The 27,845-nt window shown below is 40.8% G+C and overlaps 1 protein-coding gene across 19 annotated transcripts in view; it reads right to left on the reverse strand.

Moving 5' to 3' along the window:
• Nucleotides 1-27,845, reverse strand: part of ATP2B2 (ATPase plasma membrane Ca2+ transporting 2) — a 409,505-nt gene that overhangs the window by 111,849 nt on the left and 269,811 nt on the right. For all 19 annotated transcript variants that reach the window (XM_027701197.1, XM_027701186.1, XM_027701198.1 and 16 more), the window contains one exon: nt 9,140-9,337. In XM_027701197.1, the coding sequence (XP_027556998.1) occupies nt 9,140-9,337 (198 nt within the window). The remainder of the gene's footprint in view (nt 1-9,139; nt 9,338-27,845) is intronic.

Below are 27,845 nucleotides of genomic sequence, written 5' to 3' on the forward strand. Positions count from 1 at the left end.
AGACATTGTTTAAATGTCTTTAAATGTGTTTAAATTCCACACACTCAAGTTGTGGAATCAGTGTTTCACCTTAATGTTGACATCATAACTGGGAGGGCTGGCAAAAGATTTACAGTTGTTTAATGCTATGCACTGCTATGATTCTAGGAGATTTGCAAAATAACATTAATGTTTGCCTTACAAACTAGATTTTTATGCTGCCTATGTTTACGTATTTTAAGGCAATTTACCTTATTGCATCCAAAATGATATTAAAATGAAAGATTAAGATCTAAAACTGCCACAAAAACTAGAGAATTAACTTTGTTCAGCTGACTCATTTCTGAGTCTTGCACTCATTAATCAAATTGATTAAGTGCATATTAATTAAAGGAGGCAGATTTTTAGAGACAGGGAGATACATGCAATATTTTCCTGTGGAACCTTTTGTGTCCCAGGATCTTAAATCAGCCCTGCAAGACTCTTGGTATGGAAAAGTCTGGCAAAAGATTTAAAAAATGAATGTGCTTCATTATGCATGCAGGTAACCCTCCTGAATTAAAATGCTAAGGGAAATGTAGGATGAAATCCCTGATGTGTGCAAAGACAAGGCAAAAATTGACAAATGCTGCATTAAAACAATTAGCTTTTCTTTAATTGTGCTCATTGTGTCTCACTAGGAAGTAAATGAACTGAATTCCTCAGAGGATGGCACGAGACTTTGGCATGGTTATTCATCTCAGGTTACTTTTAATTCAGTTTAATTAAATTTGGTTAAAGTTCCTCAGTAATCAGTGCTTTTCCTTTTTTTAAAACAACAGTTTATTCCCCAGTGATATTTAAGCAAAGGGGTCACACGGGTATTCCTTGTTTAAACGAACTCTTGAGCCATACCTAGGTTTACTAGTGCTCATTTTTAGGGTTAAAGTAACACAAATGGTCAATATTATTAAAGATAAAAACAATAAACCCAACATGTTCACATTTGGCAGGAAGTGACTGCACTGCCACCACAGAATTTCATGACAACAAGTGCCATTCCCCACACCAGATGAGATGGCAGAGCTCCTGCAGAGCTAATCCTGGGATGTGTTTTGGATCCAACTTTGCCTCCTGCCCAAAGGACACCTGTGTGTTGCTCCCGTGCCAATGTGTGTTTACGTACACAGGAATCTATTTCCAGGTTTCCCCGGCAGGCATTCGGTGTGTTTATTTAAGAATAATTTAAGAATAAGCTCATTTCATCACAGAAAAATGTAAGATTTCTAGAATCTCCAGAAAGAAAAAAAAAAAAAAAGAAAAAAAATCTGTCTACTAAGACATTATACTTCTTGGAAAGAGAATATAAGAAGTTTATGATCTGGGCAATAACTTTAAAAAAAGAAAAGCGTTTCTGTGAGAGTGGGAAGAAAATTTTTCAGAATTGGATGCTGAATGAGCGATTCCAAACATCATCTACCTAAAAATACTCAAATGAATGTAGTTCTGTCACAATTGTTGGCAAGAAACCAAAGGGAAGAAAATCATAGTTTAAAAACTGGAGAAAAAATAAGAAGAATTTTATCAAATATACGGTCAAGTTGTCCTGACATGCATGGCAACACAGAAAGGGTCTTTTCCTTCCTTTCCCACCCTGTCTGAATCACAGAGACTGCCCAGCTCTCCCTGCAAGCCCCAGTATTGGTCTTTGTGAGGAAGTTGGAAATGATGCTTTGCTTTCTTTCCGAACAGGAAGGGAACACACAACTCTTGCATACCAAGAAATCAAATAAATTAACCTCTAAGAGCTGCCCACAGGCCTCTATTTCCTGTGATGGTGCCAAGGCTGGCTTTGGGTTTTATCCCCCTCTCCATTGTCCCTTACTCTGAACAGAACTGGGACCTGCTGATCCAGCAGAGCAGGCTGAGGTTTCTACTCACACCCTCCAATGGAGGTCAAATTTCTCTATATGCAGAAAAATGTGTGCAAGAGCAGCAGACAAATCCTGCATGTGCATCTGACAATAAAAATAAACCAGTATAAGATTTTAGCTGATTTGGAAATATAGGCAGTAGTGGGGAAGAACTGACCTTTATTTAAAAATAAGAAAAAACCAATTAAACAAAAAGACCAAATAAACAAAAATAAAGAAAAAACAAATTACATTACAGGTCAAAAGCTGGATGAGATACTTCAGCTGTTTACATGTGCAAATACAGAAGAATTAATGGAATTGTTAACATGACCTTAGAGCTCTATTAGAAAGGTGGCATTTCTTATTTTCCCCTGGATGCAAGTGGATCCTTGAACGTCTGCTATATGTCATCAGGGTGAAATTCCATTTAGAAGCCTAGATGTCATGTGAAAAGGAGCAAAACCACAAACTGATCTAAGGAAAGCTGAGAACTGGAACCCCAAAAAGATGCTGTCCACGAGAACAGAATTTTGAAATGTTTTGAAGGAGCAATGTCTTAATTACCTGTTGTTACACTGAGTTTTTTCAGTCCTAGAGATTCCAGAATACCCACAAATGAGTGCTGGGGAATTAGGACAGGCATCATATCTTTATAACGTGGCACTGTACTTGAGCTTAGGCTGAAGCCCAGCAGTCTATTGCAGCTGTTCTGCTCCAGCAGAATTTGCATCCAGGGTAGGGATCTGGCAGGGAGGAGGATTGGGCTGACCCAAATTGTGGAAACACTGTTATTGTTTTTTAATGTACATCAGTACAGACTATACACTACAAAGAAATTCAAACTAGTTGGTATTAAATTCAGTATTTTCAGTCCTAATTTAAGAAAGAGAAGTTTGTTGTCAACTGCTCAAATTCTTTCACATATATATATATTCTTTTATATATATATTCTTTATAACATGAACAGAATTCTTACTTTTTCCACTTCCTTCCACAATACCTGCACCGTGTCAAATCTTTCCCACTGTGACTTATTTCTCCAGACTTGTTCAATGTCATGAGATGCCAAGAGACATATTTTGAGTTACTCCATGGGCAGTAACCTGGGAGAAGGTGAGAACAGAGCAGCATTTCAAACCCCACACCAGAGATCTGGAATTTGTTTGGCTTCAGGTTTTTTCCCCTCGGGCTGATTTTTACAGTGTTCTTTATCTGAACATCCCATGGCTGCCTTGGATTCTGTAGGGAAGACTTCTTCTGGTGACTCCAGCACGTCTGAGCATGTTGGCTCTTGCACTTCCCTGGCTGTGACCTGCTGTCCACTCCATCAGGATGGGGATGCACAAACAGTTGTACCACAAGTGAGTAGTGCCTCAAACAAGATAAGGCACCATCCTCACAGGAGCTGTGGACCAGCTGTACCCTCTCTCCAGTTTTTGGATATTCTTTCTGGTTTAAATCTCCAGCTTTAGTCCCTATTGACCAACCTGGCACATTGTAGGAATCACAAGACAACAGAGCAGTGAAGCCCAGGAAATAAGTCTCGTGAGTCACGAGAGGCCAGCAGGCATCTCAGCCACAGCCCTGAGCAGTAGCAATGCATCAACACCACCAACAGCTTAAAACAAGAGGTTTGTGAGGACCAAATTTCAGGGGACCATGTCCTGTTCCTGTATTTTTTCCAGTTCATCAACTTGTTGCATGAGTAAGGGGGAGGTAACCCAGGCAAAGCTCTGCTGAGCAGCATTAAGCAATGTAACTATTCATTGAACTTTATTTTCAAGATAGAGTTTTGCCTTGGGAATTTTAACAGAAACTGCCTCAACCAAAACGACTTTTCCTTTTTTCCCACCCTTAAGCTGCAAAAAAAGCTGTATACTGGAAAACAGATATCATGCCCAGAGCTTCACACCAAACAGTGGGATGTTAAAACATCTTACCTCAGGCTACCTTCTTCCCTCTTTGTAATCCACATAAGGAAAGAGTTCAAGGAAGAACAGTTAAAAGGTTTGCTACATTCATGGAAACAGCAAACAACTGTCAGGGGGTGACATCAGCATTTCTTGCGACCGGGGAATAAGAGCTACATGTGATGTAAGGCCTGAAGACAGAAACAAGGGGGAGGACTCAGGAGGGCTCAGAAGTTGCTACTGAAGGTGTCAGCAGAAGGCTCTGAAAATTTTTAGGCAGTTCACACGGTTATGGATGGGGGGATGTGACAAAGCAGGACAATCCTGCTGGGCAGACTGTGTGGAGATGGCCAAAACCCAACAACCCACCAGGGAGGAGATTCTTGCAGATCTACAGCCAAAAGAAGAGATTTGGGAGCAACCAAGAGAAGCTCCAATTCCCATTCCTTCGGTGGATTTCTGACTGAGTCTAAGCACTCTTTCCTAAAGGATGTTTCCTTTCCTCAAGCAATGTAATGGTTTGAGACCAATGCTTGATCTCATGAAGCAGCTCTTTCTTTTCATACAAAAAAACCCAGGGCACTTGATATTTTTTTACAAACTGTATATAAAAATTTTTTCACTATAAACCGATATGCAAAGGCAAATGTTTCAAATTTAGTCCTGGACTAACTCTAATCTATATTACAAAAACAAACAAAAAACCAACAAAAAACCAAACAACCCCCCCCCAAACAAAACAAACAAACAAAAAACCAAATTAAAACCAAAACCAAAAAAAAACCCCACACAAAAAAAAAAAGCCAGGATATCATATGTTCATTAAATCCTCTTTACATACCATAGGCCCCCTACTTGGCATGGTCAGGGAACAGTCTATAGTCCATTCACCCAAGACACACAAGGGTTTTGTCTGAGGAACAAAGTATTTTTGCCTTGCCTCAGCCACACCCCTGTGTGATCCTCACTGTAGCAGAGGTTACATCTGCACCGAGAATTTTCTCTCAATATTCATTTGCTAAAACACAGCAGCAGTTTTGCACTTTTTTGAAAGAGTGGAAAACTGATTCCGTGTGGATCAGTAATGAGAGCAGTAATTGCCACAGGGCTGACAATAACTTATGCAGAAGTTCTCAATTGCTTCTAATGGCCTGTCAGAGGGTGAAAGGGAATGCAAAGCAGATCATAATAAATCAAAATAAACTCCGTCACAACTTCTAAGAACAACATTCTTGACACTTTCACTCCTGTTAAGAAATATGAAAATAAAAGAAGTAAAGCAGCTTCTGGAGAAGCAATAAAACTGCACTATTATCTAGTGATTCCTCCAGATCAGATTTTGTGATTGCACCAGAAAATGAAAGCAGGTTTTCCAAGATTTTACATCCATATCATAAATGAAGAATTGTAGCAGAACAGAAACTCCAACAACAGATTATTACTCCTCCAGTTCGGGTTGGTTGAGCAATATCACAACTGATGCTTCAAAACCACAGAAATGACAACTGTTTCCACCAGTGTCAACTGAGTGTGACTGGGGCACAACAATCTACTTACTCTCCTCAAGATAATACCAGACTGTGTTGTAGATGTTTGGAAATGCAATTATACTACAGTTGAAGGACTTAAATTTGGGGATGTCTGAACATTAATAGCTGAAAAAAAGAAATAACAACTAATCTAAGAAATACAGATGGAAAATGAACTTGTGAGCTCGTAGCTGCCTTTTATACAGCAAAATGCACTCAGTACATGCACGAGACTATTCCCTTCCACAAGGTTCCTGAAGCAGTTCATGCATTCTAATGTTTTAGGATGTGTAGATTTTATAATGTATTTCTCCTTCACAAGCATCAGGACAAATATTTTGCATTTAAACTGCAGAAAACACATAAATGCTAATTCTGTTACTGCATCAAAAGTTAAAAGGAGGTTTCAGGTGCCCAAAAAGAAAGAGTTGTATTAATTCTAGAAAATAAATGTGGCTTTAACTTATTATACTAACTGGTAAGGCCACTGGCACATAAAAGTTGAGGATATATGAAAGGCAGATATAAATATATTAGATATAAAGGTAGTGTATATGTACACTACATTAAAAAAAATACACAAAGTGGTGTTTCCCTGCCACTGTGTCTTCCCAGCGCTGTGTCTCTTATTTTCATCCCTCAATTCTACAAAGAAAACTGTCACTTAAGGTGGTCACAACTTTTCAAGTTAACCCTAAATTGGAGAGCTGAGGTTATTGTCAGTGATGTTTGAACAAATTAGTGTGGAAAGAACTGTCTTGTTGACTCACTTTCAAAATGAAAATGCATTTAATTAAAAAAAAATAAACCAAAATAAAAAAATTAAAATTTGGAAGAGGAGGCACCTTATATGCTATAAAACAACCATGCACCAAAAAATAGTATCTTGTTACCCAAAGGAGACTTTCTGTTGAGCTGTGGACAAACTTGCCTGTCACAGGCTTTGTATTTGATGTTACCATCAACCAGCAGAATGAAATATTGACAACTTTTAGGGAGAGAAAAGAAAAAAAATTAAGAATCATCTAGAGAGATAAATACTTTCCCTGGAAGCTGCCCATCACCTAGTGAGCCCATGGACCACCTTCAGCAGCTGTGGGCAGGCACCACAGGCCCTGCACACTGCTTCCATAAAGAGATCCGGGGGGAATTCGGCACCAGGAATCAGCACTGCCTCCCACCTGCTCCCCCAGGAGCACCATCGAGGGGCTGGACAGCACAACTACTGAGTTTATCCAGAAACTGCTGGAGAAACATTTAAAGAAGAGTGTGGAGGAGCTGGGGGAGATCAAGAGTAGAGAGTTAGCAAAACATGTCAGCTCCCCTTCCTAACATCAGGCTGTGCTTCCAGAAGTAAATATACTCTTTTCAAGAAAAAACACAAGCCTTGCTAATAAATGTACATTTCAAAGAATTATTTTTGTTCTGGGAAGAGTCAGAAAAGGAAAATACAGGTTTTTCAGGCTTCCCAAAGGAACATTTGTCACTTCTTCCAGTCACTGCGTAGGGATTCTATATTACATCCCATAGGCAATATTACCCTCTCACCTCAACGAAACGAGATTGGGCATAACTCAAACTGCTGCAAGGATATTACATACTGGATTTTTTTTTCCATATTTTCTGTTAAAACAGCCGTGCACAGATGGATCAATGTGTAACGAATATGAGATTCAGACATTTCACAAGACATAAAGCTTTCGAGCTGCTGCCCTTTCAGAGAACTATAATCTCCTGACAGGCTCGTGTTTGGTCTGAATCCACATTCCTGGGCAACTCCAGGAACAGTTTATGTTGTTCAGTAAATTGGCTTAACTGTAGACAAAACAGAATCATTTATTTCTTCGTAAAACCTTCATTGAACTGAACTCAACATTAGTCTACAACGTTCTCAGGCACAAGGCGGGATTTTGGGATTGTCCTGTGCAGGGCCAGGAGTTGGAATTGATGATCCTGTGGGTCCCCTTCCAGCTCAGGATATTCTATATATTTTATTCTGTAATTGGTTACTGAATGCTAGGCAAAACCATCAAATCCATTTCAAGTGTAATTACTCCCCACTGTACCAAGGCAAGAAAACAAACTTAATATGTCCATTTTCCAACATTTAGGACTCTTAAAAAGGATATCTACCAATAAAACAAAGGTATCCTTGGCAGCAGTTTATGATATACTGATCTTAAAATGAAAGAGAATTATTTATACAACTTCTCTAATAAAGACTTCCCAAAATGTAGAAGACCTTTGCAACGTGTTCAAAAAGCTGGATTACAAGATATTCACTAACTTGATTTATTCTCCTTGTGTAAATCAGGGCAAAACCTTCCAGGAAAACAATCCTAAAAACCTAGGGAAAATAGCAACCAGTGAATAAAATACTGTGCTGTGGGAAAACACAAACATATTCTCCCAGGCTGTGCTACTGAGCTTTTCCAACTGTCTCAGAATCTCAGCTGTGTCATACTTCCCCAAGGGAAAAGAAACATTTTAAGTGCAGTATCAAAATAATAACATTTTAAAAAAAGAAAAAAATTGTCTGATGACACATCTCCCCTCTTGCTAAAACCTGTACAAATCCTATTTTTTAAATTCCTTTCCCACCAAATAAAATAAAATATGAAGGTACTCTACATTCATGTCTGACAAAAAAAAAATCTAAACTAAATAATAATTTGTAAAGCATCATTCATCGTTTATATTGTCCCCAAAGTATTCCACCATGGCCAGTTAAGTGAAGTAATAGCAATAAATAACATTTTCTTAGATTAAAAAACCAAATGAATCCTTTATCTTTTCATGCCTAAATTGAACACCTGCTGAATCAATAGTCACAGATTCAAAATTCAGTGAGAAAGCAATAAAAGATTCCCAATTGTGTATAAAGGATTAAAGGACCATAATCCAAGAGCTGTGCATGGCTACGTGCTTATTCTGCTGCTGAATGGAAAAGGAAGAAGGAAGGGGCTTCAAGGAAAGCAGCCAGAAGAGACTGCAGCAAATGTAAAAAGCATTTCAGGGCTATATTTAGAGGAAGACATTCTTCCTACATTTGCCAAGCTGCTCACGTCATTTCACACAGCATGTTTTATCCAGCTTTATAAGTCTAGGAGAGAGCAGGAGGGGGACAAAAAAAAATCTGGATCAGTTGCCAGAAATGGAAATCTTGCATTTATGGAGAGGAACGAGTATTTTAAGTGTGTGAATTCAAGAGTACTTTCCAAAGGGGGGAAAAAGGGGAGAAGAAAGAAGGGGGCCAGGCAGGGTGTTAAAGCTTTGCACAGACATCACAGAAGGACTCTGCAGAATATGGTTTATCAGTAACATGAGTTTGCCTCCAAAACTCCCTTTTGAGCCAGGCTCACAAGCCTCAGCTCCATCACTAAAAATACTAAAATGTGTGAATTCCACTAAGTTCGAGTCTTCAGCTGGTAAAAACTAGACTTGCCCGTGTTCCTGTGGATTGGATGCATCAGTTATATAAGCAATTACATATTTCTCCTCTATAAAGTTGGAAAACAACCACCCAAGATGAATTAAACAAACACTAAACACAGAGGTGGAAACGGCAACAAAAACACTCCCGTTTGATAAGAATATTGTGCTTTTTCTTAGCATATGTCAAAAGGTGCAGGATTTGCATAAAGAAATGTCAGGATACAAAAAAATATGTCAGTACCAGGTGTAATGGTATCAGGAACAAACCACATGGAAATTTCCTGATCGTGACCTTCTGGAGAGCGGTGATGGCATTGATTTGAGATCGACATTGATTTAAGGACTGGTTTTACTTAAACTCACAGAGATGACTTCTATGAAAGGTTTTTACCTTCATTCCCTTCTCCAGGTGGCTGATAAAACGAAAGCCCCAAAGATATGATGGCTGCAATTTCCAAGATTATAAGAGTCACATCCTGCAACGCTTCCCAAACTAGCTGTATGAATGTTTTTGGCTTCTTTGGAGGTATAAAATTTTTTCCAAAAATAAGCTTTCTTTTTTCTAGGTCCGCAGCAGTGCCGGCTAATCCTGTAAATAAAATAAAATAAAGTAAATTAAAATTGCAGTGAAATAGAAAATGCCCACTTGTATCTGCATTCCTATAAATTCCTTCTTTAAGGAAAGCTACAAACTGTATCACCTATGGCATATCAACAAACAGGGAGATATTCCACTTAAATGTTGCTTTTGCAAGATGATTTGTCCTTATGTTCTGAACAGAATTCTTATGGGCTCCATTTAATACAAATTCCTGCCAGGTTTAATCATAAAAAAATCTTTGAATTGGGAGATTTATTTTAATAAGACCTAGGTACATAGATACAAATGCACATGTAAGCAATGACTTCTGAAAATAGATCATAAAGCACAAATAAATGATATTTGGGATGAAGCTGGAATAGCTGTTGGCAGCTTTTGGAAATACCAGTAGAAGATGATACTTTGTTCTGAAAGCAGATCGATGAACTCGAAGTATAAATCAATAAAACATGCCTTGTGCTGCTTCAAAGGAACCCCTCTGGCTGCAACTCATCACTGGAATGAACTGCACCACATTTTTGTCACGTGAAGAAAGACAAAGTGACAGGTTCTATGCACAGACAGGGAAAAAGGAATGGTATGGTTGCTCAAATTGATATAAAAATGCACATGTTTTGAATGACACTTCAATTTAAGATCATTTCAATTTAAGGATGCAGGATAGGAATGGGTGGTTGTGCTGAACAACCCACTTGGGTGGGGGGCTTTTTCCTATTTTTTAATTATATTAAAGTATGAACATCTAGTGACTTTCCATGGAAAAAGAAAAAAAAAGAAAGAAAAAAGACTTGCAAGCATCAGGGTTTAATAATTGAGTCCATATATCTGTCTCAGCAGCACAAAGAACTGCAATAGGTGTTATATATATCTGCAAATAATACTTGACATCATAGAATTGTTTAGGTTGGAAAAGACCTTTAAGATCATCAAATCCAACTGTTAACCCAACACTGTCAAGGTCACCACTTAACCAGGTCCCCAAAGTGCCACAGTCACAGGTCTTTTAAATCCCTCCAGGAATGGTGCCTCCACCACTTCCCTGGGCAGCCTGTTCCAACACTGGACAACCCTTTCCATGAAGAAATTTTTCCTAATATTCAATTTAAACCTCCCAGGGTGTAACTTCGGGCCGTTTCCTCTTGTCTCGTCGCTTGTTGCCTGAGAGAAGAGACCGACCCAGTTGGAACATTTATAAAACTATAGGTTTTGAATGTGATAGAAATGTCAAGTTGTTTATGCTTGTTCACCCAGAAAACACTGAAGTTCAGGGCTCGTCTCAGAGGAACACAAAGGTGCCTGCAGGAGAGCAAGAGGAAACCATGGACCCCACACTGGAAGGATTCCTCAGCTCAGGCAGTTCAGGGTGAGTCCTTGGCTATCCCAAATCCTATCACCACCCATGGGGTACATTAGGAATGGGAAGCCCTAGAAACATCACCTTCAGGACGTCAAGGAACACCAGTCAGGCTCCTAATGTGCTGAGAGTCCCCACTGTGTGTTTGGGTTGCCCCCAGCAGTGTCCCTGTCCCTCTCAGACCCCTCTCAGCTGACAGCACCAGGCCCAAGCACCATTTCCCCAAGACGAAAGCGATGCTGGTCTGAACATATCAGTCCTGCCACAGTCCAGGCAGATGGTGACTCACCTTTCACTCCAGGTGTATAATTACAGCTGCTGTGGAGCTTCTGCCTCTAGGTTAACTCATCAAACTTTCATTTTACCTTGAGCTTCTAAGAAACACAACCCTTCTCCCCCCCAGATAAAGGCACGCTGTAGTTATTATTACCTCACTTCATTTAATTTTCAGTACCTAGTGCTCAGTGACACTGTGACAGCTTCCAGTCGTCATGAAATGTGTCTGTGTTATCTCCCATGATTCAAACCATAGCATGTCAAAGCTCTCCACTCCTCTGAGAGAGCTCCCAGTCAGCTTCCAGGGCAGGGTAAACCCTTTCCCCCCCCGAGGAAACGCAGGTTCTGAGCCATGGGATAGCTGCCTTTTGGTGACCCGACATGGGTCACAGAAGTTAGGGCAGCACACGTGAGAGAGCAGGGCAGTCACTCGCTGCTGATGGGATCTGACACAGGGACAAGCATTCAGCAAAAACCAAACAAGTCCAGTCTGATCAGCTTGTAGAAGCCTGTAAAGCCCCTCAATGCAAGGAAGGATTATCACTAAAAGCCAAAGAATCATAGAATCACTAAGGCTGGAATAGACCTCTAAGATCATTGAAGCTGACCATTAACCCAACACTGCCAAGTCCACCACACAATCACATCCTCAAGCATCATGTCTGTAATTGTTTTTAACACTTCCAGGGATGGTGACTCCACCACTTCCCTGGGGAGCCTGTTCCAGTGCTTGACAGTTCTTTCAGTGAAGAAATTTTCCCTAATATCCAACCTGAACCTCCCCTGGTGCAACTTGAGGCTGTTTCCTCTTGTTCTGTCCCTATTTCCCTGGGAGCAGAGCTCGACCCCCACCTGGCTCCACCCTCTTATCAGGGAGTTGTAGAGAGTGAGAAGGTCCCTCCTGAGCCTCCTTTTCTCCAGGCTGAGCTCCCCCAGCTCCCTCAGCCGCCCCTCATACGACTTGTAAAAAGGGCACGCACGATTTGCACCATGCCCCCAAAACACAACCTACTCCTCTACAGAGCTGATTTCATCCAGAAAGGGAAATTCCATGGGCAGCACTGACAATTGTGGGGGCAGAAATTTTCATCTCGTGCATCTTCAAGCAGCAAAACAAAACTCCGAAACAGAGGGAACTTTAAGGCGCGTTTGAGAATGGAAGGAAGAGACACCTGAAAAATGCGTTTTCCAACCCAGAACATATGTGCTCAGTGGTGGGCCAGCTCCAGCAGGTCAGCACATGACTGAGGACTCACCAGCATGGGAGGGATGGCTGGAATGGTACAGGAAATTGCTCCAGCATTTTTCAACAATCCTCATCACATTTACCGAGACACGACACGTGACTTTGAAACTGTGCCTTGTACCTCATTGTCAGGAGGGAATGCAAAGCACACATCTCCTGTCCCATGTTTGTAAGGCCTGTATAAATACACCTACACCCTGAGAAGCCTCCAAAGCAAAAGAGACACACTGGAACTCAAATTGCTGCTTCTTCTCTAAGACAAAAATTCTTCATTTAGACACCATAAGGCTGAGGATTAAACTGAGTTTAAAGTACCCATGGTAATCATCATTTTCCAGGCTATAGTCTACGTAACCCCTGTTGGAATTCAGGTAAATTTTACTTTACTCTTACATTTTTTATAATAAATATTATCTTCCTTAGGCACCACAAATAGACAAGAGTAAATTATGCATGTGATTTTACTCTTTTCTGTAAGTCTATGTCTTGGGGAAATTACTCACCCAGTCTCATCTAAAAAGCAGAGTGCATTCATCTTCAATAAAGAAATTTATCTCCTTGTAAATCATTTACAAATCCTAGAAAACTAAATTCAAAGTTCAGTTCAAACCAAGCGCTTTCCCTTCTCCAGAGGCATGGTCGACACTCAAAATCCCATTCAGCAAAGTTTTGGGGCTTTTTCTCCCACTGACTGACAGAACTCCCTAACTGAGAGAAAGAGAAAGGAAAGGGGAGAATGAAGAAACTTACAGACCATATGAAGAAATCAGATCATAACAGTTCTAAGCATTAGTGTAGAGACAAGGTCAGAAAGGGACAAAATCACAAAAGTTCCTGAGGTGGGACACACAAGGATCATCGTGTCCAACTCCTGGTCATGCCCAGGACACCCCAACAATCCCACCCCGTCCCTGAGAGAGTTGTCCAAACCCTCCTGGAGCTCTGGCAGCCTTGGGGCTGTGCCCACTGCCCTGGGGAGCCTGGTCAGTGCCCGACCAGCCTCTGGGGGAGGAACCTTTTCCTGAGGTCCAACCTAAACCTCCCCTGATACATCTTCAACTGTTCCCTGGGGTCCTGTCCCTGGTCCCCACAGAGCAGAGACCAGTGCCTGCCCCTCCTCCTCCCCTCCTGCAGGGACAAAGTTCCACAGGGAGATGCAGCTTCTGGCAATGGGACTGAGCATCTGAGGCAATGCGAGATGTCGATTTTGAAAAACTTCCATAAATTCACATTGTTATGGCTGACAGAACATACAAGGGGAGCACTTTTTATCTTTTCCAAGTATCCTGCTTTATTCAGAAATGTGAAATAGTCCTAAAGGTGCTCTGAGCAAACCTGAATTGTTGGGGAGGATTAGAGGTGGCTGGGGCTGCCCGTGGCCCTGGCAGAGCCGCGGGAGCTGCTCCGACAGGCACCACAGATGGCAAACACGTCAATTAGCACAGCAAGGGCTGCACAGGGACATCTGTCCTCACCAGTACCGTCAACCAGGAGATGGCTTTCCTGCTGCTAGACTGGTTTATGTTGGTTTTTTTCAGATTACACACACTGACTTCATCACTGTTCCTGGATATTGTATTTTTATTTCTCACTTGTCCCAGGAGACCTGTGACAATGAGAGCATTGCAAACGAAAGTGATTTAAAATATCGTTTCTATATGGAGATATAAAACATCCAAGGGAGTGAAAAACTACCAGTGGGGACTAAAAAACATGAATGGAAATACCAGTTTCAATATGACTTCAGACTTAATATGTTACTGTCACAAGCATCAGCCTGTGCCAGTCTTATATTCTGTACGACCCATCTTATATTCTGTACGACAATAAGTCACAAACTGGTTGGATTTATGTTCATTTCTCCACAGAAGCATGAATATTTTATTTTTTAAGTACTTTTCTAGGTCAAAGTTGTGCAATATTAATTGATCAAAGTGTTTTACAATAGATGTGCAGATTAGGGTCAAATTTATGCACAAATATTATACACACATTCAGGAAACACTGTGAAAATTTATTACTGATGCTTCCAACACTTGAGTAATTTCTTAAGGTTTCAGTTTCCAAAACTTTTCCCCAAAATTTATTTCAAATTTGTGGTTGAATGAAAATGATTCCCTAGAAAACATTTTCTACAATACTGTGCAGTATATTGAATGCATTTATGATTTAATCTGGCATTGTTGCTTTTTTTGGAGGCAGAAGAAGAACAAAAAACTGGAGAAATGCCACTTAATGAATTTTCTCTGTTCCTTATCTACATCTGTCAGTTCCTGCATGCTGAATAGAAAGCCATCGTTTCAATTAATGCCTGGAAAATTGTATTTCTCTGACAGTCATCTCCACTGCAACCAAATGGAGCATGACAAACAGAGAATGATTTTGATGCTGCAAAAATAGCAAAAGCACAGCACTACTAAAGCAACAATGAAAAAAAACCAAAAAGCATAAAACTTGCAACAGAATGTTTCAAATTGGCTTAAATTATGAGCTGAAGACTGGAGAATTTACATTTGCACTAATTGTGCAACTAAAGCCTTCATTGCTTATTAACTTTCTTCTATAGATTTTCTGATTCAGCCAGAAAAGTAGGTAAAAATTTCAAAGAGCAAAACATGCAAACAGTGTAATTTAAAAATCACAGCATAATAACTTCAAAAGCAAAGTCTGTTCAGCACAGGAAGGAAAGGCTGTGGAAAGGAAGGCAGAGGAAAGCCAACTATTTTGGTTGGTGAACTAACCAAATATGGAGCAAAAATTCCAGATGACATCCCTGAATTCTTCCTATAAGAACTCAGACTTATATTTTATCTCCAAAACCCCAATGACCTCAACCTTAAACTCTCTTCTCCAATGATGAGCACTCCCACCTCACATTAGCCAGGTCTTCACAGAAACTGAAAAGTAAACCATTACAAAATATGACTCCAACAATTATTCCATTTTCTGTGCCTTGTTTCCCGAATTCCATTTATTTCCCATTTAACTCAGAAACAGCCCCTGCCATCCCTGCTGCTACACAAAGACTCAGTTCAACCTGCCCAGGCCCACTGGCTCAGGTATCTCATGCACAGATTCTCACATCTTCATAACATGAATTTTAAATACTAGCCCAGTTACTGCTGTTGTAATGTGGGAAATTCAAACCCACATTCCCATTCAACATTTTTTAGTGGGATTTTACTCTCTGGATTTGGGAGCAGATTTCTGAGCACTGTTCTGCTTTTCTCTCTCCAAGCTGGAAATGACAGCAGGGCTTTTTTCTTCCACTTCAGTGTAAGAAGTATTACGCATGTAGTGATAATACAGAGCTGAAGAAGCTGAAAATGTCAAATTTTCAATTCAAATCAATAGCTACGAACTCACAGATTTACTTTCTGAGGTCTGCCTCAGGAAACTGTCCCTACCTAAGAAAGTGGGGAAGGCAAGGAGACACACACAGTAAACTGGGATCACTGTTGTGGTTTTGATCAAATGCTGAGGAAGGTCTATTTTGTCCCTTAAGTGTAATGATGTCAGCAGGCACACTGTGATGTAATCCAGCATCAGCCTTCATTAAGTCATGAATTCTTCAAGATCCTTGTTTATCTGAGTAAAGAAACACCTGCTTTGGTACCAAGTATGCCACAAAAACACATGTTGCATTAAACTGACACAAGAGGACTATTTTCCAAGTAAAACAAACACCAGGGATGTGAAACGCAAAGTGAAAATGTTCACACCTGGAATGGATGCCTTTGTGACCTCCCAGTTTTACCACGTACGTTGCCTGAAAAAGATTTTTGATGCAGTACATTGAAATTCTGCTCAGGTCATATTAAAATAAAGTCAGTTGAGAGAATGCTGTCTATCAATAAGAGAGGGTTTAATTAGAGCATTTACTAATTCCAACAAGGTGAATTGGAATTTCACCAGCGAATGAACCTCAACGAATAATAATTTCCTTCTAATCCTGCGACAACAAAGCTGTCTGTGAGTGTAATGAATCTCATTACCTGTTTTCATTAATATCACTTGCATACTTTTTTTTACCTAAATGTTAAGAAATTTGTCCAAAAACTAAAAGCCTTTAGCATTACAAATCATGTAGCACATGTGCTGTAAGTTTTAAGCAGCTGCTGCAATTATTCCTGTGAGTCCACTTAGAACCTCCTTGAGTCAAATGCTTTGCAGCCAGATCTGAACAGCCAACATACAGAAGAGAGGAGCACAGAAACAGGAAATTAATGACCTCCCCCCTCCATTTCCTCATTAATCATCCTCCCTCTCACATTGTACAGCAACAACTGGCCCAGCCACCATGTCCTGCCCTCTGGAGCTCTGCCACCCCACAGGACAGGGATTGCTCCTCAGCATCTGGAAAGAAACCAGGTGATTACAAAAACCCTCCTATAACTCACACAAAAGACAGAAATACCTCTTAAATTCCGTGACTTCTTTAAAAATGAAATAACTAAAGAACCTAACAATTGTTCTTGCTGACTGGACGTCTGCCAGAAATCTTAGCAGCAGGTACATAACGACGTGCACTCCCACTATGAGTTTCCATCTCTCAAACTCTTTGTAGCTGTAGAAGTGCTAGAAAACTTCATCTCAATTCCACGAGGCAGGGAAAGGCTGAGGTTCTTGCCCCAGACAGGTTGGTGGCAGTTCTGGGGAGTAAATTCCCATCTCCTGGCATTCCTGACTGACACTCAGCTGCAAGATACCAGGCAGGGTTTATTCCTGCCCAGAAGCACTGAATGCTCCATGACATGTTTCGTTCCCTTCCCCATCTAGCCATTTTGGGTTCATCTCTTCTATCACCTTCTGATTTATTTTTGAAGTAGAATTGCTCTGAAATGAAGCTATTCAGCAGGAACAAATAGTTTACATAAGATGACTAATAACAGCAGAACCAGAAATGGTTCTCGATAGTGACTGTAACATAGCCCCAGAAAAAAGCCACTCATCTGAAAGACATGCTATGATTTCATAATAATCTAATGACTGGACTTATGTGCAGTGCATAAACATCAGCCAGTACTGGGGCAAGAGATGAGACATCAAACATTACAGGCAAGACACTCATTGTAACAGATAACTCATATTTTTCTTGACTAAACAGAGAACAAAAAGCTTTCTGCAAAGGCTGATAAAACATTCAACGAGAGCTGAAGGTCCAGGATGAAGAAAGGGGAATCAGGATTTCTTTTTCAAAAGTACTGCTGTCAGTGGGAGTATATGGCTGTTGAGAGGGAAGAGAATTATCCCACCAGAAATCATTTCTTCAGCTCTTATTCCATTTGATAATGATCAAACCATTTCCATATGACTCACCTTGGGTACCCCAGGCTCCTGGATATGTTCTTCTTTTGTTCTATCATGATGTAGTATCAAGTACAATAAAGTCATTACAGATTCTAGGCAGCAATACTAATAAATACTCATAATCCAGTATGTATTTCCACCATCCAGCTCCCATCCATCACCAACCACACAATAAAAAGTCATTAAAAATTCCTAGTTATATTAGACAAATAAACAACAGTGCAGACCTTCATCTGGCACTAAGAGACAGGTAACCTAAAGGCTATGGAAGGGCTTTACTGCAGCCAAGCCAACCCCTCCAAGCCAGTGGGATACCCCACAGACACTGGATACTTCAGATTTATTCAGCATCACATATTCCTAGCAACAGTATCTTTCCCCCAACCCCCCTTTCCAGGCAGTTAAAGCCTTGAGACAGTTTCTTCAAACAACTTTTTTGGTTAATGAAACAAAGCCAGGATTTCCCTCCCACAGAAGGAGAGATTTAGAGTGGACTGTACAAGTGCCCCCTGCACAGGTTTATGTGTTACCCACACAGCCCTGATTTCCTGCAGAAACACAGAAATGTAAGATGAGACCATTTCAATGACATTCACCAGGAGGATGAGGGAAATAGTATCAAAAACATGCTGTTACAATGCTGAGTTAAAATAATATAGTTATTCCAGGTAATGTGAAAGTTTTTTCTTCTCCTTAATGTTTAAATCAAATCAAGCATCCCTGCCTACATCTTAAGCCACACTTGCTGGCTATTCTGTGGGATCAGGCTTGGAAAGCACTAACATGTCAATCAGGTAATGGCAAAGAGCAACAGTGTGATTTTAACAGAGGAGATCCGAGGTCTTAGACAAGAAAAAGATCAAGGAATAAATGAGCACACAATAAAGTCAAAGTGGAGAGCCCTCTTTAATTAACATACCTTCATAACCACTTACCACCATTCTCCCTGGGCCCTACAAAAAAATCACCACTTCATACATATTGCCAATTGCAACTACAGGGGATGGGGAGGGGAAAAAAGACCCTGAAATCAACTTGTGAATCCCTGCTCCAAAGCACAGTTTGTTGCTGACAAGCAAACCTCTCTGGCTGCTAGAGAGGCAGCTACTGTGTGGATACAGCACAGCCTGGGGAAATGCAAGTGTCCCAGTGGAAACACTTCCATCAGTCATGGTCCATAGGGAGCTCCGTGCCTGCATGAAGGCATCTGCTGGAGCTGCCTGTGTGCTGGTGCTCCCCTAAGCCCTGGAGAAGTGCAGACAAACAGGTGAGCACCACCAAGCCAGAGGGCACATGGTAGAGCAGGGAATACCACAGGGACTGACTGTGCATGGGACCAAGTCCACACGTCCACGCAGAGACACCACCAATGTGAGCCTGACCACCGGCACTGAGCCTGGGCACTCCGGCTGAGCAACCCTGAACAAAAAAAGCCCACGATTACAAAAACTGCTGATGGACTGTCAGCTCTCTACAGGTGAAAAAACCTCTTCACCTTTGATTTTTCCCACTTCTTATCACAGTTTTTGGAGTTACTGCACGTCACTCAAAGTTATGCAAGTTCAACATTATGCTCAAAGGACGTCGGTGTCAGTGAAACATCCCAGAAGCTGCAGCCACCTGACTAATTCAGTACAGCTCAAGAGGTCCCAGGGACAGCCCCAGCTGCCTTCTCACACCATAATGTGCTTCCAGGGTGATGTGGCCTGAGCTCCCTAAAGACTCCTCATGATTTTGTGTTCAGTTCCACAGAGCCTGTCCACTCAGGATGACAGTCACAGCAACCTGAGAAAGGAATTTCCCAAGGAATAAAGCCCATGAAACTGGGAAATCATGGCCTTGAGTGAGGAAAATATTATGCAAGACACATTAGATAGAGTTCCAAGTCCAGCATGAGGCTCTTATGCAGTATCCTGAAAGTCCCTCTTTCAGGGAGAGAAAGCAACTCTTCTTATATGAAGAATGTTTACTATTATTATTTGCTGCTGCAATCACCACAGTTTCTTTAGTATCAGCAGTTCCAGGGGTCTGGAGTTCACATTTATTTGATGAAGCCTATTGGAAAGGTTAAAAGTAACACAGCATAACAACATATGCTCTCACAATAACAACAGCATGAAAAAGAGGTTTTTCTATACAATTCCCAGAATGTGTAGGTTAAGTAGCTGATACCTCATATAGATGCTTTAACCTTTAACATGAAAATATATAACAGAAGAAGAAATCTTATATTCTGAAGAAATAAACATATTTTTGGGGTATCTATAACCGAGTCAAAATGAAATACCAAAACCCACTTTGCCCAGCCATGATTCTTTCACACCCTCTCTTAAAAAAAAACAAACAAATAAACCAGACAGCAATGAGCAGCATTTTTCTGAGGTGTTACCTCTAAGTGCTGCTACTTGGCAACTCTTGATTTCGTTGCTCTCTGTCAGTGTCACCCATTTTTTCAGTGAGTAATGTCAGCCTGTCACCTGCACAGTGCTGTGTTCACTCCAAGCTGTGCAGAGGCAGAGCATTGGCTCTGGTGCACCTCACACTGCTGTGTGTTCAGGGGAGCACTCGAGGTAGTTTTAACAAGTGAGAACACCAAAGAAAACACGGTGCTGTGATCATTATGCCATCTGCGAGCAGCAGGAGATGCTGCTGTCACTCCTGCAAGTGGCAGCGATGTCACTCACAACCACAACACCCAACTTGTGAGCAGACAGAAAGACAAGAAGATGTTTTTTGAGAATCCAACAGATTTCACCCCACTGCTCAGGAGCATTAAAATGATTAGACCTTTGAAACACCTAACATAGAACACACACTGTTACCTATGTAACACTCTTGTACTCATTATTACCCCTTTGCCCTTCTCTCTTGCTGATGATGTGTGGCTTCAGCTCCCAATTTCCTCCTGCCATAGCTGTGGGATGAGGAGGTGCCTGTCTCCAGCAGCAGCTTGGAGATGCTGAGGGGAAGGAAAGTGGTCTCAGCAAACTCAGACTAAGGGATTTATCTATTCTCAGTTGTGGATTTATTCTAGAACATCTCTTCCTGATTAACCATCATGGATTAACTCTTGGTGGGGATCTTCTTACTTTGGATTAAGAGGCCTTTTCCCAGGAGGAAACAAAGGGAGGAATTAATGGGCTGAAAGTCAAACAAAATGGCTGGAAAAATAGAAACAGAGGTAACTGCTGTGCAAGGAAAAGGTTTAAAGCCATAAAGGGATTAAATGACTTCTCATCTGAGACCTTCTCTTCACTAAAAAGCTAAACTTCCACCTGTAGAATGAAGGTTAATTAATAACTGTAGGGGTTATTTTGGGGGGCATGAAGAAAATGTAAGTTTTGTTTCCTCCCTGAAACTGCCCGAGGATGGTTGTTAACAGGAATTTGGTGTTTTTATTATGAGGCAATATAATATTTTGATTTCTGCTGATGTGCCTAACACAAATTTTTTAGTATTTGTACATCTTTACATGTACATCCATCATCTGCCTTTCCTGTAGACTTAAGTACAACACAAACTCAAGGGAACAATAAAAGTGAAAGAAGCTGTAAAATTCTGACCAAAGAAAGCAACATGAACACTGTTACAGTGACTGTCTCATGCTGGACACAAACAAAGTTTGGAGTCACTGGGCACTGAGAATTTAGCAAGGCAAACAAGCTCCCTATTTCCTCATTTCCTAGATCAAATGGAGAAAAGATGGCAGAAATAAGTCTCAAGTCTTCTCAGTCTTTTGGTAATTAATTCATTCAGTCCACAAAAGCTGCCCCAGTGTCAGAGAGCAGAGCAGGGGACTCACCATCAGTAGCAGGGTTTTAGTTGGGATGATGGCACCATTGGAAGAGAAGTAATGTTATTATTCCAAAGAGCTCTCAACCTTATATAAAGATAATAAAAACACCACAAAAAGTGACAATGTTTTCCTGACTCCTGTTTTTGGTGGGTTTTTTTTTTAATGAGAAAATATAAACTGTGACCAAAGGAATCCCAAGATGTACTGTGGGATACAGCATTACTTTATTCTTATACCCACATGCAGCAGAACTCCATTAGGAACACAACACCCACAGACATCTCCTAATTTAGCCCACTAAAAAGCCCAAAAGAATAGACTCTCTCTTCTATGAAGCATGTATTGTCAATCACCTTGATTAGGCCTCCACATAACTAACCTGATTTGAATACAATAATCACTACTGAAGTTCTGCAGATTGTTTTCCAGTGCAAATCAAATATTAAATTATAAAGTAAGAACCTCCAGCAAGGTGTTCCTAGTCACCACCTGTACGCTAGTACAAGCCTGTGAGCCAGAAGCAGCCAAGGACTCCATATATTTTTTTATGTACATCATAAAAGCAAATCTTAATAGAAATATTCCTGAACATGTAAGACTTAACAAAGGTTTGCTAAGATGGAGTTCTAGTAACCCAAAAAAACACTGAAAATTGCTCAACTATAAGGAAGTTCTACTCAAAGTTGACAAAAGTGGGAAAGGGTCCATACTGAAATATCTTCCCAGATTTGGTCATTTTATCTAAGTGTTCTTTATGTTAAGAATGACTTTTCCAGTCTTTTTAATTTTGTGTTCTATAGTTGAAAATTTTGTGTGTTCTTTGGCAAGTGCATTTCCAGGAGAAGGCAAGGATGAAGTTCTGATCAAAGCCCTGGCAGAAGTGTGCTCACATTACAAACGCTTAGGAATTTGAGTTAGGCACATCAGCATAAGTCAAAATATTATATTGCCTCATAATAAAAACACCAAATTCCTGTTAACAACCATCCTCGGGCAGTTTCAGGGAGGAAACAAAACTTACATTTTCTTCATGCCCCCCAAAATAACCCCTACAGTTATTAATTAACCTTCATTCTACAGGTGGAAGTTTAGCTTTTTAGTGAAGAGAAGGTCTCAGATGAGAAGTCATTTAATCCCTTTATGGCTTTAAACCTTTTCCTTGCACAGCAGTTACCTCTGTTTCTATTTTTCCAGCCATTTTGTTTGACTTTCAGCCCATTAATTCCTCCCTTTGTTTCTTCCTGGGAAAAGGCCTCTTAATCCAAAGTAAGAAGATCCCCACCAAGAGTTAATCCATGATGGTTAATCAGGAAGAGATGTTCTAGAATAAATCCACAACTGAGAATAGATAAATCCCTTAGTCTGAGTTTGCTGAGACCACTTTCCTTCCCCTCAGCATCTCCAAGCTGCTGCTGGAGACAGGCACCTCCTCATCCCACAGCTATGGCAGGAGGAAATTGGGAGCTGAAGCCACACATCATCAAGAGAACACAATAATTTGCATTGCCAAATTAGAAACAAATCCTTGCAAGTAAAGAGAAACAAAAAAGACCAAGAATCAAAAAGAGATTAAAAAAGGAACTAAACACAACATTCTTATTATATGAAAAGGGAGCAGAATTCTAAGCACTCAAATACTTTTATCATGTAACACAGAGGCATAGATTTAGATAACAACTACTTAGGGAATTAATTACGTACGTTACTCCAGAAGAGACTGAAAAATGAATTTATCCCAGTTATGCTCACCCCAAGAAAAGGAGCACTTAAAACATTTTCCTGCTTTGACCTAGAGGTGTTCATTTGTCTCATTAGTAACTTTAATTGGAAATTCTATTTTGATTTTTCAAATGCTTCTCTTTCAGAAGGAGAATAGGCTTTTCTTTGCACAGTTCCTTGCCTTGTCAGGTTATTTTTCTTGCATGATTCCTGCCTCACATGAAATGTTTTGGGGAAAATCAGTCCAAATTCATGGTAAGGTCATTGTCCAAAATCTTATGCAAATTACTACAAGCCAGCTGCTGTACAAATATTATGAAACAGAAGTCTCCCCAAGTCCTTTTCAATGGCTGCTGAACACAGCATGATCAGTGACTTTCTATTTTTACTGAAGCTCATGTTTCCAAGTTGGTAGAATAGAAGACACTGGAATAAGTCTTTCTGAAATAGCAAAAAAAAAAAAAAAAAGATTCCTTTCCGAAGAAAAATGTTTTGGGAATCTGGCAGTCTTCCTAAAACCCAAAATGTTCCAGAAACACAGACTAGGATTCAAAAGCACTTTGTCATGTGTACAACCCTTTTGCTTAGAGCTGCATTGCAGTGTTCTCTTCAGGACTCTGAAAGGATAAAATGACCCAATGCCTGCTCTGTTCCATCATGATTCATTAATGAAGGGACTGGGCCTAGAGGATTGTCATTGTAGGCTTCAAAAAAGGTTCATTAATGCATCCCTCAAGCATGACACACATTAACACTAAACAAGAGACAATCAGACACACTTTTCATGTATGCTTTAGCAGTGTTTAGAGAATGTTATCAGTTTAAATAGCACTGATAACACCACTATACTATGAAATCATTGTGATGGAAACAGAAAGTGCAAAGACCTTGAACTAACAGGGCTGAGGATGAAGTCATTCCTTTCAGACAGATATCTTGAGAATGCATCTCTTTTCTACAGGTTATGTAAATGATAAGCAGACATGAGCTGGATGGCCACGCTGAAATATTCAGGATGCTAAAAGGCAGACTTTTTTTGTGTGTTTGTTGCCTAATTCTGATATTCCTTTTGTTAAACGTGTGCCTCCTGTGTCTACTGCTCTTCCTGAAGACCCTCTTAACAGATCTGTCCCCTCTTCCTTTTCCACATTCCTCATTTTCCCTTTCATTTTATCTCAGAGAAACCAATGTCCCTGATGAACATCAGATAGCTCTTCCCTCTGAGTCCCCACTGCTCAGCATAGTCCTCACTTTCTCCTTCTTAATCCCTTTAGGGAACTCTCTGTCCTCTGAGGCCACAACTGAGATTTAACCTTACACACCTCTTTGTGGGGCAGGGGGTTGGTTGTTTGCCCTTTTAAGCCAGAAGCACGGGCATAAAGAAAGCAAAATTTTGGGAGATCAGCATGCAACAACATCCATATACTGTCAGAAATGATGTCTTCAAAGGTGACCATAGAGTACCATGTACTTTGCAGGCTTATTTCTTCTTCATTGAAGAAAAGCCCTTTTGAGACAACACTGGATTACTCATGTTGCAGGACTTTGAAAACCTTAACAAAAGTACTCTATTTGTTTAATGATTATGAAAAACAGCAGACAACAAAAAACTTCAAAAGTAATTACATGAGACTATTAGCAGCAAGTGCCAATATGTCTTTCCATTCACGTGCTCCTCATTAGAAAAATGAACAGTTTCTGTTATTGTGGAAACCGGCTTGCAGATCATAAAAAGACTCTAACAGCATTAATCTTTTAACTTTCTGAGCTTTGTTTGTGTCACAGCCTTTCTTTGCAATTAAGCTTAGTGCATATGAAGTTCACTGCCTGCCAACCCTCAGAGGACTGATACAGCCCAGGATGGGAAACGCAAGCTCCTTTTACACTGACCTACCAAACTCTGACCCATTAGACCTGCCTGGTAAAAGTGAGAAGGTATTACAATTTCATTCACATTGTGATATCTGAGCAATTCATTCAACAAGAGTAGCAATTATGCCTGATCCCCTCACCTTTCCCCCCACTTGTGAGCTGGACTGATGTGCCATGAAAAGTTAATCCTGAGTCACACTGAACTCGATCATAGTGACCTGAGATGAAAGGTGCTGCATCTTGAAAAGGATCTTTAACAAACATCCAGTTTGTTCATTTTTATAGTCTAAAGCTATGAAAGCACAGCCTCTTCACTCATAGATAAATATGTACCACACTCTTATTCACATGCAATCGGGATGATACACACAAAGACCACTGTCTGCCCTGATAAAAACATGGATATGGGAATGTTCCACAGCGCTTCCATGACCTCTTGTGCTCACCTGCACCAAAAAATTTCATCTGCAAAATGTCAAAAGCTTCCTCTGTTACTGGTTGAAGACGATAGGTGATGTTAACTGATGCAAACCGATCAATCCAGTCCACCTAATCTGATTTTTATCTTATCAATACAAAATTAATTAAAAACAATGTTCTAAAACTAACCAAATACAACAACTAATCCAATCAGCATCTAACCAGAGCAACACAAAATAATGTTTTGGAAGTTGGTGGATTCACTGGGTCTCCCACTAAAAAGGACTTTGCTCTGCCTGTTGCAGCATTAGCACTTACTGCCTCTGACTTCACCACACACAAAGCTCACCAAACCTTCTCACCTGAACCATGTAAGAGAGGATGGCAATACCACAGGACCTGGGGCTTCAGCAGCATCTACCTAAGCCCCAGCAGGGCTCTGTCCATGCCCACACAGGCAACCAGTGCTCACACCTGGGGCTTAGTCCCAGCTTAGTGGTTAAATATCAAGGAGACTGAGCTGGATACCTGCTCTGTCGGCACCTATTTCCAACTGCAGTGAGGATGCAGATGTCTCTAGGACTACTTTGCTTTATAAACACCTAATTTAGAGCTTGATTCTGTTCTGAGGGCAGCAGCAGTTCTGCTGCAGGTGGAAGCAGAGGTTTCAGAGTCCTGGGATGCTGCCCAGTGCCTGCCCCTGCCACGGAAGTGCCCCTTTCCCTACATGGATGGGCAGAGCTGCCCTTCCTCCCCAAAAGAGCTGCACTCTGCCCTTCCCAGGGCCAATACGTCACAGAAACCAGATGCAATTGCCAAGTTGTAAATCCTATTTAAAATCTTCTTACATGTTAAAAAAAAAAACAACAACGCCAGGCTGGGGCAGTTATTAAGCTCCATGTCATCCCCCCACTTAGAAATTCTTTTTCTTATAATATGTCTTTAAAATGTTTTCCTCTGCTCTGGCACTGCGTTTTTGGTTTGGTTACGTGCTCTCCCCCTGCCCCTGAACACAGACTGCAGCTGCTGTGCTTTATGTAACACTGTTTTCTGCAGCGTCATAGGACCTAAACACAAAATTCCAACGCAAAACCGCCTCTAAAGATTTGGCTTTCGGTGATTTTAAACAAGCATCTTCCCTCCCGAAGCCTCAGCTCCCTAAAGTCGTATTCCTTGAGGCTGAAAACAGTTGAACTGGTCCTGAATCCCAGCTTTGTGAAGCTGCTGCCTTCAACACCCTTGGCTTGTCCTTGAGCTGGCTTTCTGCAGCCATGACTCACTGCTACAGCACTCACTGTGCTGCCACCAAACCCAGCAGAGGGACAGGGATTGGATCATGGAGGGACACCTCTGTGTGAGAGGGACAAGAGGGAGATTCCTGGGGCAGGAGGAAGGGACACCAGGCAATCAGATCAGTGCTCCTGCTCTTCAAAAACAAGAAAAGAGGCATCTACAATTCAATTTTCCTGGCTTCCGAAGTACTTTCTCAACTCAGGTTCATTTACCTGCGGGAAAAAATGGTACAGCCAAGCTTTGGTCTCACAAGCAACCACTGAAATGAGGGGAAAGGGCACAGCAGGAAGGATTTGAATCCTACAGTATTAGGACAAAATAACAAATTGCAAACAGGCTGGTAATTAAGCTGTTTGCAGGATACTTTGCTCTTCACATCCCACATCATTGGATATTTGCTCTTTAGAAAGAAACTCTTTTAATATTCTATATATGTCTGGAAACTTTGGGATATAATTTTCCTAGTGGCAGAAAATAGAGCCCCAAGTATTTTGGTGCTGCAACAGACCATGAGGACTTTTTTGAATAGTAAAATTCTGTCTGGAAATTGCCTTTGGATAGATGAAGCAAGCTGTCCAAAAGCTTTAATTCCAGGAATGATAGCACAGGATGCTTTCTGAAACATATTTATTTACCTGAAAACCATATGTGGTGATTAGGTTGCTAGTTTCCCAGTGAATGTTAATAATCTGTGATCTGTGTGGTATCATCAAAGCTTCTCCTATTCTCTCCCTCTCCTCTGTCCACTCAGGGCCTACAAATTGTGATTAGACATTAGGCCACTGTCTGACACAGTGGGGATTTGGGTCATGATGGAAGACCAGCCAAACACAAACATACTGAAAAATCAAGCAATTTACCTCTCAATTTGGTATATGCCATGTTATACACAAGTCATTATGGGTGTCTGAGCTCATTCATTTCCCCTGAAGTTCACATGCAGTGGTGGTACCAAAACCGATTGTGAAAGACCTCTTTGTCCCCTGCCCACCCTATGTCCAGCTCCTGAGCCAGCCAGGTATTTTTCCAAATGTATTTCCTAGCACATTTACACAAACAGCTGTCCTGACACTGAAAACTGGTGGCAACAAATAGCTGGAAACTAGAGACAGTGACAAGTCACAGCTTAAAGCATCCAAACTGCTAAACAATGCATTTGGCATCAACAGAAAAGTCTCCAAACAGTGTAGGTGTGCAAGCACCCACCTAA

This window comes from Neopelma chrysocephalum, unplaced genomic scaffold (genome assembly GCF_003984885.1).
Source record: "Neopelma chrysocephalum unplaced genomic scaffold, ASM398488v2 Primary Assembly neopelma1_151, whole genome shotgun sequence".
NCBI lineage: Eukaryota > Metazoa > Chordata > Aves > Passeriformes > Pipridae > Neopelma > Neopelma chrysocephalum.